We start from the raw sequence: 13,717 nt of genomic DNA, 5'->3' as shown, positions 1-13,717 counted from the left end.
TGACATTCTCATTATAGGAGTCCCAAAAGAAGAGAGAGAAAGGAATAGAAAACTTGATGAAATAATGGGTGAAAATTTCCCTACCCTAGGGAAGGAAACAGACATCCAGCTGCAGAAAGCCCAGAGTGTTCCAAATGAGATGAACCCAAAGAGACCCTCATCAAGACACATTATAATTAAAACACCAAAAGCTAAATACAAGGAGAGAATCTTAAAAGCAGCAAAAGAAAAACAACTTGTTATGTACAAGGAAACCCCCATGAGACTATCAGCAGATTTTTCAGCAGAAACTTTCCAGGCCAGAAAGTAGTGGCATGATAATATACAGTGCTGAAGGGGAAAAAAAACTTGCAACAAAGAACTCTACCCAGTAGAGTTATTCAGAATTGAAGGAGAGAATTTTCCAGATTAACAAATCTAAAGGAGTTCATCATCATTAAACCAGCCTTACAAGAAATGTTAAAGGACTTCTTTAAGCTGAAAAGAAAGGGTGCTAATTAGTAACAAGAAAACATAGGAAAGAATAAACTTCACTGAAAAAGGTAGTGGATCAACCACTTAAAAGGTTAAGAGACAAAAGTAGTAAAAATAATTATAACTATAATAATTAAAGGACATACAAGATAAAAAGATGTTAAAATGTGACATCAAAAATATAAAACCTTGTGGAGGGAGTTAAAATGTAGAGCTTTAGAATGCAATCAAACTTAAGTTGTTATCAACTTAAAATAGACTGTTATGGATACAAGTTGTCATATGTAAGCCACATGGTAACCACAAAGCACAATTCTGTAGTAGACACACAGAAGATGAAGAGAAAGGAATCTAAGCATACCACTAAAGAAAGTCATCATAGCACAATGGAAGAAAACAGAAGGAGGAAGAGAGACTCAATAGATGCAGAAAAAGCATTTGACAAAATTCAACATCCATTTATGATAAAGACTCTTAACAAAGTGGGTATAGAGAGAACTTACCTCAACCTAATCAGGACCACAGCTAACATCATACTGAAAAAGCTGAAAGCTTTTCCTCTGAGATCAGAAACAAAACAACAATGCCCACTTTTGCCACTTCTACTCACGTTAGTGGTTGGAGAGCCTAGCCAGAGCAGTTAGTCAAGAAAAAGAAACAAAAAGCATCCATATTGGAAAGGAAGTAGTAAAACTGTCACTATTTGTAGATGACATATTATTATATATAGGAAACCCTACAGACTGAAAAAAACTGTTAGAACTAATACACAAATTCAGTTAAGTTACAGGATACAAAGTCAAAGATCTGTTGCATTTTTATACACTAACAAACAATCAGACAGAGAAATTAAGAAAACAATCCCATTTACAACTGCAACAAAAAGAATGAAATACCTACAAATAAATTTAACCAAGGAGCTGAAAAACATGTACACTAAAAACTATAAAGGACATTTATGAACAACATTGAAGACAAAGATAAATGGAGGGCTTCCCTGGTGGTGCAGTGGTTGGGAGTCTGCCTGCCAATGCGGGGGACACGGGTTCGAGCCCTGGTCTGGGAAGATCCCACATGCCACGGAGCAGCTACGCCTGTGAGCCACAATTACTGAGCCTGCGCGTCTGGAGCCTGTGCTCCGCAACAAGAGAGGCCGCGATAGTGAGAGGCCTGCACACCGCGATGAAGAGTGGCCGCCACTTGCCGCAACTGGAGAAAGCCCTTGCACAGAAACGAAGACCCAACACAGCCAAAGATAAATAAATAAATAAAATTTTAAAAAAGATAAATGGAAAGATATTTCATGCTCATATACTGGAAGAATTAATACTGTAAAGATGTCCAAATTACCCAAAGCAATCTACAGATTCAGTGCAATCCCTATTAACATTCCAATGGCACTTTTCACAGAAATAGAGCAAAAAATCCTAAAATTTCTTTAGAATCACAAAAGACGCCAAATAGCCAAAGCAGTCTGGAGAAAGAACAACAAAACTGGAGGCAGCACACTCCCTGATTTCAAATTATATTACAAAACTATAGTAGTCAAAACAGTATGGTATTTGCATAAAAACAGACACATAGATCAATGGAACAGGATAGAGAGCCCCAAAATTAACCCACACATATATGGTCAGTTAATTTTTGACAAAAGAGCCAAGAATATACAATGGAGATAGGACAGTCTCTTCAATAAAATGGTGCTGGGAAAACTGGTTAGCCACATGCAAAAGAATGAAACTGGACCACTATCTTACACCATACACAAAAATTAATCCAAAATGGATTAAAGATGTGAATGTAAGATCTGAAACCATAAAATTACTAGAATAAAACATAGGTGGTAATCTGCTTGACATAGGTCTTGGCAATGATTTTTAAAAATCTGATTCCAAAACAACAAAAGCAAAAATAAACAAGTGGGACTTCATCAAACTAAAAAGCTTCCACACAGCAAAGGAAACCATCAACAAAATAAAAAGGCAACTTACTGAATGATAGAAGATATTTGCAAATCATATGTCTGATAAGGGGTTAGTATCCAAATATAAAGAACTCATGCAGCTCAATAACAACGACAACAAAAAATCATATTAAAAAATTGGCAAAGGATCTGAATAGACATTTTTCCAAAGAATATGTGCAAATGGCCAACAAGCATATGAAAAGATGTTCAACATTGCTAATCATCAGGGAAATGCAAAACAAAACCACAATGAGATACCACCTCCCACCTGTTAGAATGGCTATTATCAAAACTTTTCCTGTAAGATCAAACAAAACAAGGATGCCCACTATCAAAAGACAAGAAATAGCAAGTGTTGGCGAGGATGTGGAGAAAAGGGAACCCTTGTGCACTGTTGGTGAGAATGTAAATTGGTGCAGCTCCTATGGAAAATAGTATGAAGTTTCCTCAAAAAATTAAAAATAGAACTGCCATCTGATCCAGCAATTTCATTTCTGGGTATTTATCCAAAGAAAACGAAAACATTAACTTGAAGATACATCTGCACCCCCATGTTCGTTGCAGCATTATTTACAATAGCCAAGATATGGAAACGACTTAAGTGATGGATGAGTGGATAGAGAAGATGTTGTGTATATATACAATGGAATATTACTCTTAAAAAAATGAAACCTTACCCTTTGTGACAATATGGATGGATGCCCTTGAGGGTATTATGCTAAGTGAAATAAGTCAGAGAAAGACAAATACTATATGATTGCACATATGTGTAACCTAAAATCAACAGAAAACAGATTAGATATTCCCAGAGTTGTGGGGTAGGGGTGGATGGAATGGGTGAAGGGAGTCAAAGGGTACAAACTTCCAGTTATAGAGTAAGTCCACAAGGATGTAATGTACAGTATGCCAACTTTGTTAATAAAACTATATAGCATATTTGAAAATTGCTGAAAGAGTAGATCTTAAAGGTTCTCATCACAAGAAAAAAAAGTTTTGTGACTATGTAAGGTGAGGGATGTTAACTAGACTTATTGTGATGATCAGTTTATAATGTATCCAAATCATGATATACACCTGAAACTAATGTTACATGTCAGTTACACCTCAATAAAAATTTTTTTAAAAAAAGAACAAAGAAGCCAGAATTAAGAATTAGGGTTTGTAGGTAATCTAAGCACTTGGCGGGGCTGAGGGGAAAGGCTGGCTCACACATGTGGTCAGGTTAGATGCCTTGCGAGGACTTTCCCAACAGCATGTCACAGTGCTTCTGCGATGTACACTACAATTGTCTTCAATTGTGAGGCAGTTTTTATCGTATTTTATTTGCTACTGAACCTTTTTTGGCAACATAGGAAATTTATTTCTTTGTTTTTTGATGCTGTTAAAGTATAAACGCTCTAAAATTAGACATTTAGAAGGGATTGGTTAGTATCTATCCCCACTGTGGAGGTCTCTGGCCAATCCAAGGAGTCCCTTCACCTGCTTTTATTCACTTGCTGTGTAGAAGGGGCATGGTGAACAAGAGCATATTTTTATTTAAAGCAGGTTAGATACTTTTCAGAAAAGTCATATGACAGGTTTTCTGACTTACTGTATTAATTAAACAAACTTTTGTGGTTTTGTAGGTGATAATCTCGGCCAGCAATACAACAGCCCACAAGAAGTGATTGGCAAACGAGGTTCTGATATCATCATTGTGGGCCGGGGCATAACAACATCAGCTAATCGTCTGCAAGCAGCCGAGATGTACAGAAAAGCTGCTTGGGAAGCTTATTTGAGTAGACTTGCTGTTTGAGTGTCTTGGATACATTTTTGTGAAGGCCTTGAAGATACATGGTCTCCTGAGATGCCACTGGCTTGAAATAATAAACAGCCTTTAATACTTTAATAGCTTGGATTCTTCCACGGGTCCTGTGTGGAATGACTTCTGGAGTTACCACGGCACACAGGAAATATTTGGTGACTTATAGTCACTGCAGTGTCACTATAATCAGTTCATTTTCAAGCTGTCTTTTATTGAGACTGATGTTGGTTAGGCAATCACAGCCCTGTCCTGTTAGAATCTTCCACATTTGAGGAAGTCCCCCATCTCTAGATCAGACTTTTTGATTCTTTGAATTGCCGTGAGACAGAAATTTTAGGTCATGAAGAGGCTAAAACCAGTAGAGCATTTCTTGTGTCCTTTATTCTGTGTCTAATGTGGTACCCTAATAATATTTAAATATTAGCTGTCCTCCTCCTCTTCTGCTTAAAAGTAATAGTCCAGGTGTCCAAATGGTGCTGGTTCCCCGCACTGCCGTTGCTCACTCACCAGAGCGGGCCCGGTGGGAAACAGGAGATGACTGACTGTAGCTGAGCCCCTGAAGCCAATATCAGGCTTTCATTTCAACATGGAGAGGGCTTCTGACTCAGTTCTTCCCCGGGGCAGCAGTTTAAACCTGTGCTGAACCCATCACTGATTCCTTTTGCCTTATTTCTATTACAAATGGACCAGCTGCTCCTTCATTTATTTAAAAAGACAGCAGCGTCAAGAGGTCTAAAATTTCATTTGGAGGTTTGCTTGAGGATCCTGCATGATTGTCCCAAACGCCGTTGACAGAGAGGGATGTCAGCCTTCACATTTAGAAATGAAGAGAAAGGAGCCCAGCAACAGAGCTGAAGTTTCTGTGTCTCCACTGCGGTGGGGCTGGACACTTCACGCGTGTGGCAGTTAGGCAGCCTCTCACTCTGGTCCCCAGTGCACTTTCTCCTAGAAATTCTTCTGAGTTTCTGGACGATCCCCGTGCTCCGATACTGATACAGATTTTTCTCCATTTTTATATTTCTTTGGTCTGTTCAGGAAGCATCTTAGAGGGAGGAGAGTGACGGGTGTGGGCTCAGGTGATCATTTTGAAATGGCCCGGCTGCACATTCAAGGCCCTGGGGTTCTAGAGCAGGGCCAGGTGGCAGTTGCATTTGAAGGCTCTCAGTTCTGATTCCACCAGCACACTCCCAATCTGCCGTTCTCATCTCGATCATGCCTACAAGCAGTGGCAGGTGTCAGAGGACACTTGCCATTTCCTCAGGATGACAGCTGTTCCCATCTCTGACTGCCCCACTCTTCAGCTTTCGTGATTCAGATAGAAGCCTGTTAGGTCAACTCGGGTGCTTATCTTGGAGTCTACACTTAGCAGCTTCTGCTCTGAAGTCCAGCTGAGCTTCGGGTCCCAGTGCTGCAGCTCCAGAGAAGCTCCCTCTGGGAAAGGTAAATTATCACGGAATAAGGCTGGAAGGAAATGGAAGAGGTGTGGCCTCGGGGCTACTCTGGAGGAGCTGAAAGTTAGGAAGAGGTGGAAATTTTTCTAATAAGAACTTACGGGAATTTCTTGGATATGTTAAAAGTCTTGGTGACCTCAAGGCCGAGAGACCTTTGCAGTAATGTGCTGAGGTCTCATGTGCCCACTTAATGGACTCACTGGTTCTCACACTTGAGCATGCATCAGAATCACCTGGAGTCTCGTTAAATCAGACGTTGGCCCAGCTCCAGCGTTGACTCCGGGTAGTTCTAGGATAGGACGTGACAGTTTGCATTTCTAACGAGTTCTCAGGCAATGCTAATGCTGCTGGTACAGGGACCACACTTAGAGCATCACTACCCTGGTTAGTCACATTTTTCTTCTGCAATGAAATGGTCTTGGGGTCTCTTTCTCCTGCTGAGAACAGGAGAAAAGTCCTGCCATAAGCAGTTCTGTTACTGAAGCTCACTCAGGGCCCCTTCTGGGTGACTTGAAGGGAAATCAGAGGAGCATCAAAGAATCACCTGGGCCCCACCATCAGAGATTCTGTTTCAGCAGATTTGAGGCGAGGCCTGGAAATCTGCATTTCAACAGGTACTTCAGCTTATTTTGCTGTTTCTTGAGACTAAGCCCAGCGCAGACAGTCCGGAGTCATAAAACTTTGGAGCACAAATTGATTGAGACAAGACAAAGAAGAACTTGGCTGTCTAGGACCTATGAGGGGACTATTCAGCATAGAAGCATTTTAGAGGCATTTAATAGTCTAGCCCTTTCTCAGTCAAGAAATATTTACAGAGCATGAGCTCTGAGCTTACAACACCGGCCCTAGTGAAGAAAATGGGAACAGTCTTCACAGGGTGCCCAGAACAACATCTGTAAGACTAACGGGAGTGGAGAATATCAATACTGGCCTCTCCCAGTACTCTGGGTGTTTAGTAGAGCATAAGCCAGTCAATTTGTAGTGCCGCAGGAACCTAAGAAACCTGGTCCACTCTCCTTACTTTAAAGCTACAGAAGTACAGACCCTGAAAAGTAAAGGGATCAGCTCATAACCAGCTTGTGACAGGCCTTGTGACAGGCCACACAGGCCTGGGGTCTCAGACCCAGCTCATCCTCACTCATGGTGATGTGGACTGTCTACGGTCTCTGGAAAAGGGCACTGGAGGGTGAGGATGGCAGCCCGGGGACATGCAACACCCACTCACCCACCTCTCCTGAACACAGTGCTGCTGGGTCCATGTCGGCAAGGCCCAGAAGCACCGCCATAGGCTTTGCCAGGATCTCCAAAGAAGAGAACAGTTACAGGGTATCATCTCCTTTGAGGTGGGTGGACACAAGGAGCAAGAGTGCGGAGGCTCAGGACTAGGGCGCGTGCGCACTCTGTGTGTGTGTGCGCGCACGCACGTGTGTGTGTACACATGAGAGGGCCAACTAGATGTTTCTGCCGCGAGAGGAGCTGAGGTTTCTGACAGCCCATCTTGGTCAGTGCACTGCTGGCCCATAGATGCAGTCTGTGGTCTCCTACCAACCATGGGTTTGCTGCTACGTGCCAGGGGTGGGCAAAAGAAAGAAAACACCTGAGGAAATCCAGCAACCAGGTGAGGAAAGCAAAGAAAACCACCTGTAACAGGTGTTAGCTCCAAGAGAGCAGGGATTTCACCTTGTGTTCCGTGCAGTATCTCTGCACCTGGAACGGGCCCAGCAAATGTTTCTGAATGAATGCAAGCATAGGTGCCTTGTGGTGAAGGGGAACTGCCACAGGAAGCAGACCCGCTTCAGAATAACAAAAACAAGATGACAATTTGTGTGTGTTGGGGGGAGGGAGGACTAAAATGAAAATTTTCATTTTGAATGTGAAAATGTGATGGAAAAATTTCAAGATGGTATGATTATATTGAGAACTACACCTCTGGGCAGGAAGATCAAGTGGAAGAAATACCAAAATTCAAACAAAGGGACAAAGAAATGGAAATAATGAGGGAGTAGATGAGAGGCTTACAGAAAGATTCATGAATATAAAGAGGAAAAGACAATGGGAGGACAGGAAATATTTACAGAAATAACTGAGGAAATTTTCCCCAGTTTGAAAAAATACTTGAGTCTGCAGAAGCAAAGGGCCCAGTGAGTTCTAGGCAGGTGTTGTGGACAAAGGCATACACCTGGGCACATCCTGTCAAAATTACTGAACTTCAAAGATGGGAAATTTTACCAACATCTAGAGGAATAAAATACTTGGAAAGTGAAAAGAATCCAACTAGTAGCAGACTGTCATCTGTAACACTGGAAGCTTGGAGACAGGTAGTGACATGCACAGGCCCTGAGAAAGGCCGGTCACAACCAGGAACGCTGAGCCCAGCCATGTGATCCGCTGTCGGGCTGCAGCAGCCTGGTGTGAGCGTTCACGGCGCACCTCAGTGCTCTGACTCATCGACACCAGTGAGTGAGAGGCACTGAGCATGTGCCTCTGAAAAGGCTCCTTGGGGGAGGCTGGGAGTGCACAGGCAGAGCGGGGGTATCTGGCCAATAAAAATGGGACCTGTCAGTCGCTGAAGCAGTGACTGTATCCCAGAATCTTAGGAAACTGATTTTGGAAGCTCCTTAGAGATCATCTAATCTGATCAGCCCATTTCACAGATGAAATTGAGTCCCACTGGGAAATGATTCACGCAAGGTTACAGAAGAGCCAATTACAGGCAGAGTAAGGACTAGAATCCCTGTCGTTACCCTCAGATTTGGTATTTTTGTTATTACACTTTTTATCCCGTTTCTGTAAGGTAGATACATTCAACTTTGTCCCCCTTTCTATCGACATGCAGATACATACTATACATATAATATTCTTTCACCATTTTATCAAGTATTTACTGAACACAGGGAGTCAACCTGACATACATCGTCCCAGTCATTACAGAACGTAGTTTCCAAACTAAACTTTCAAAAGGACTTCCACACCATCCTAAGAGACCGCAGCCAGAATTTCCTTCCCCATCAGTCACAGCTTCATTGCTACCAGGATTCAACAGAAAGGACCAAAACAAGTGGCAATTCTGTTAATGTCCCCATCCTTCCTTCCTCCCTGAGTCCATACACTTTACCTTACGACTCAGCAGTTCCTCCCATTTGAGGTGGAGAGCATTTCCACAACCCACTGATGTTGGACTCAGCTGTGTAGGTTTCTCTGGCCAATGGAATGTGGGGGGAGGGGACAGGGTCCCAGTTCCGAGTCTAGACTTGTTTCTGCCACCACGAGAAGAGCATGCCCTGATTAGCCCACATGTCCCAGGAGAATAAGAGCGGAGCAGAGCCCACACCAGCCTTCCGCAGCCTGATGCCCGGGGGCCCCACCTGGTCCGCGAGCCAGTGAGCATGGCAATCAGTGCTCATCACTGGACGCCATGGGATTCGGGGTCGGGGGTTGTGCAGCAGTAGCTAACTAATAGTTACAGTGTGCTGCGGCGCCCCACGTCTAGCCCTGGTCACCGGGAGGACAAAAGCTTGACTCCACCAAGACTCAGCCTTCCCCGCCTTCACCTGCGGCTGCTTTCAGAGATCTCTCCAAAAGAAACAGCCACTCGGCTCTTGTGGGAATGCTGTGCTTCAGTAGTGAGCCCACTGTCAGCCAGTGGGTAACCATGGACTCTGCAGTTTGCTTCCTCCGCCCCTTAGCAGATGGACGTGATACGTGTCGTCAGCGCCCCTGGCTGACTGAGCATGGGCTAAGAGGACCAGTGGGGCAAGGATACCAAAACATGTTTTTTGAAGGAATCTGGTATTTTTTTAAAAAGGGGGGATGGGAATCAGGACTCCTTAGGGTTCTTTATTTTATAGTTAATGCTGTCTTTATTAAATGCTGTTTTATTTTGGATTATAGGACATAGGATGCTATATCTTTTTTTAGATCCTAGGACCTTTAAAGTTTGTAATCTGGCTTTGAATGAATTTTTTTTTTTTTTTTTTCTTCTCTGCAATCTGTTTCCTCCATAGCCCTTCCAAGCCCACACTTGGCCTTTGTGCCTCAGGAAAGGGATGCCACAATGGAAATACAAAGAGAAACAAAACTGAATATTTTTTAACTTTTAAAGTTCAAGGTCTTGATATAAGGACTGCTTTGGAAGAACATTTGCCTCTCTCCTTCCCACCAAGGGAGCAGGGGAGGAGTGTTCCTCTGGCCTGGGGAGAGGAACAGAAGGTGGAGGGGTGGACACAGTCAGATCCTGGGCTGGGCTGTGGTACAGAATCCCCACCCCAGGCAGGGAGGGAGGGAGGAAAAAAGAGGCACAGACAGCAGAGGAGCTCTGGGCCTCGCTTTTCTAGGAGGAGCCCAGGAGAGCAGTGACGCCAGGAAACCCACCCCAGCACGGAGCGTGGCAGTGGACGTGGAGGCCACGTGTGGCTGAGGCAGAGCCTGAGGCAGCCTGAGCTTCTGCGGCTCCGTGTCACATGAGGGAGGAGCTGCATTTCCCTGAAAAGGGCATGGGAGTTAGCTGAGAAACAGATCTGGTGGGCCTGAAGGCTCTCCCCCCACCATGTAGGGACATTTCAGCAGAAAGTGGTCCTGCTGAGGACAGTGACGTCTGAGCGGGTGCCGTGTGCGCAGGCAGCTCTGTGGGCCTGCCTCCAATGTCCTGCTGCTGCACTTAGCCTGCAGCGTGGGGCGCAGGGGACCCTGAAACGACTGTGATTAACAAGACACTGTCCCTCTTTACCTAGTAACTTTGTTTTCTGTCAGCACTTGAATAGAGATGGTGATGTTAAAAAAAATAATAAAAATGGTTTTTGCACACCTGGATGACGGCCTGAAGGGTCTTATCCACCTCATAGAACTTGGTCAGGGAGAAACGGCCTCCTCAGTCTCCCATCTCCTTCCCCCGCTTACGCTTTTCTCTTCCGCCCTCACCCCGCCACCTTGCTGCCCTCAGACTTCCCCAAACCCGGGTGGTCTACTCTTGGGCTGTAGCATCCCCTCTTCCTCCCTCCTGTTGCCTTCTTCCCCTTTTAAACTCCAGGTCCATGCGACAGGGGACGTCTCCCAACTCAGGTCGAGCCTACAGTCCCCGAGGCTTGAGCAGGAATGAGCCCTCAGGGGCAGCCCAGCAGGCGGACAGCAAGGCAGCCCCGGCCTCCCGTCTCTCCTGGGGCCTCTGCCCAGCTCTCCCCTCCCACCCACGTGGGACCCTCCCATGGGTGCAACCCACAACCCTCAGTTGTGGTGGGTTCTGTTCAGTGTAGGTTTTAAAATATTGTTTTATGGTCACAGGCCAGGATGTGAATGCCAACCATCACACACAACCGCTCATACAAATATTCCATTCCCGCCTGGCTGGCTGGACCAGCAGGGAAATGAGCCACAAACCAGTGCCCGCACCAACCCATGGGCACCTCATGGAAGACAGTCTTTAAAGTGTTGAACTTTTATGCCAGGAATCATGAAATGCGTGTCAGTTGTCATCTTCCGTCATTTTTTTCCCCCTCACTTTTTAAATAGAAAAGTTCCTTGAACTGTACCTGGATTTTCAGTCACCACGCATATACCAGAGACTGCTCATAAGGTGAGGACAAGAGAAAAAGATGCAAGGAAGGAGGAGGGGAAGAGACGTTTTATAATCCCTCCATCTGCACGTAGAGGTACTTCGTTTAATTTCAGTAGAGATGTGTGCCTCCAAGGCAGAAATTCAGATGACTCTAGTCATAGCGCAGAGTTCTGAGATAAGAAACGACAGTCTTGCTTTTCCCAGGGGGTGCGACACAGAGGAAAGAGCATCGAACTAGAGTAGGGATCCCTGAGCTGGGGCCTCACTTGCCAACCTTCTCTCCAAGGGGGGGACCGATCTCAATCTCCTCCTTAGTAAGATGGGGAAATACCTCCCCTGAGTACCATGTGGGCCTACCGTGAGGGTCAAACGAAGAGAGGCTGCTTTTGTCTCAGGCGTTTGATAGTCTGTGCAGGTAGGACCAATGAAGCTGTAATTGGCGAGCCTTCCAGGGGGTTTCTGAAGTCAAACTAAGATGGTAAATGGTAACCAGCTGCCCTAATAGGCCCAGGCCTTGTAATATGTTCCCTGTTTACACACGTTATTAGCATTATTCTGACAAGGGGTCTGTAGCGTTCACTAGAACACTGAAAGTGTCACCGACATGAAGTGGTTAAGAACTCCTATCCTAGAAGGTTACCACCTCGGCGCGTGACCCTATGGTTACTTACAGTTTAGAGCTTGCCTTTTTGCAAGAATTTGAGGCCACTTAAAATGAAGACACTATGCAGCAGAACATTCGTCAGAAGGCTCAGAAAGCGTGTGTGGAGGGGGAGGCAGGGCGAGGAGGGGGGGCAGCGGAGGGGGCGGGGTTCAGTGGAGAGGATGGGGATCCCAATAAGAACTGGAGGTAGGTTCCATTTCCTGGCATTTAGTTCCCAGCCTCCTGACAATCAAGACACCAAAACAGACCAGATTATACAAGTCCCATGCTATGACAAAAGGAAGCATCGAACGTCCCAGCACTGAACTCCAGAGAAACCAGTTGGATACGAAGACCATCTATCTCACTGTGACACATCACCCAACCCATCCTGGAGGCGGCTCTGTCAGCCGGGGCCAGCCGGGCGGTGACCATCCCTCGCAAAGCTGCAAGATCGGCAGGAGGAGCCACGGGGGCTGAGAAGAACGAGCTCTCCCTTCCCAGCACCACCACCTGCTCAACCGTCTCCCTCATTCTCCTGCCTCCACTTACATCCTCTCCCGAGGGTCAGAATGGCGCCCCGTCCTGCCTGAGAAGTCTGGAACCCCTCAGCTGGGTGAGGACAGAAGCTGGGGGGAGGGAGAGACCTAGCCAAGCCTCCTCAGCCCCCCACCAGGACGAGAGGGACGGGCGCGCCACATTCACGGGCACACTGACAGCCACGGATGGACAAGCTCCCAAGCGGGTCCCACACATCCGCAAGGGATGCCTCAGAGGCTCTTACCTCCTCCTGAGTTTCCCCCACGCTGCTGCCCTCCTCCTCTGCTCCACTGCCCTGTCCCAGCCAGGCGCAAAAGGGCTGCGGAAACTGAGTCCACCAGACTGCCCTTCTCAGAAGCGACAGGAGCCCCGCACACCTGCCGAGAGCTCTCCACTGAGGGAGGAGCTTTTCAGTTAAGAGATGTCACGTGAACAGAGAAAAGGACCGCCTCTCCTCCCCTCTGATCTTCCCATCTGTTTGCTGTTACCTGAAATTCACCCCAAGAGTTTCATGATAATCAACTCCAGCTTTGATCTTAATTAAGCAAATTTAAAAAAACATGTCTCCAAGAAGAGGCAGCTGTTAGTTACTTTAGTTTGTCTAATTACTAGTCAACCAAGTGGAATGAGAATCCCCAGCTCTCTTTAAAAGAGTGACAGCATAATCCTGATTTGGTTAAAATTACACACATATGCACAGAAAAAAAGACCAAGACGTAGTCCCCAAAAAGGGCAAGAGTCGTTACCTCTGTGTGGTGTGATTATAAAAGATTTTTTATTTCTTTATGATCTCTTTATTGTCCATCTTTTCCATGTACTACCTTTGCATTAGAAAAGTAAATTGTTAAAAAATCAATCAGTAAAAATAAGTACCATTTGGAAATCTGTATTAAATCAATGTAGATTGATTTTAAAGGTAAATAGTCCCTCCCCACTCTTCCTTTCCAACAAACAAGCGCATTACTGATCATCTTTCCAAACAGATACGAGTAAAGAATTTTCCAGAGACCACCAGGTGCTCCTTGCAGAGGTCCCTGCGGCCACACAACGAGGCTCACTCCCATCTGTGTGCTTCCACAGCCCAGCAACGACAGAAAATGCCTATCAGCCCTCGGTTTGAGAGAGCTTTGCAACCCACCTGCTCTGTTACCTGTGTTAACTGGGGGCGGTGAGGGCATGGCCAAATCACCAGAGGAAAGAAGTAAGGGAACCACACCCTGGGTCAGAATCTCAGGAGTCAGGTCTCCGAACAGCTGTTCCCAGAGCTTCCAGCAGGGGGCAGCAGGGC

General features: G+C 45.5%; 1 protein-coding gene across 1 annotated transcript in view; it reads left to right on the top strand.

The window, feature by feature from the left end:
- The window catches only part of UMPS (uridine monophosphate synthetase), a 44,217-nt gene extending 39,889 nt beyond the window's left edge, over positions 1 to 4,328 (top strand). The window contains exon 6 of the mRNA XM_059920936.1: positions 4,066 to 4,328. Coding sequence (XP_059776919.1) covers positions 4,066 to 4,235 — 170 coding nt within the window. The 3' untranslated portion in view covers positions 4,236 to 4,328. The remainder of the gene's footprint in view (positions 1 to 4,065) is intronic.
- The last annotated feature ends 9,389 nt before the right edge of the window (positions 4,329 to 13,717 follow it).

This window comes from Balaenoptera ricei, chromosome 4, assembly GCF_028023285.1.
Source record: "Balaenoptera ricei isolate mBalRic1 chromosome 4, mBalRic1.hap2, whole genome shotgun sequence".
Lineage (NCBI taxonomy): Eukaryota > Metazoa > Chordata > Mammalia > Artiodactyla > Balaenopteridae > Balaenoptera > Balaenoptera ricei.
This window is presented reverse-complemented; position numbering and strand designations above follow the sequence as displayed.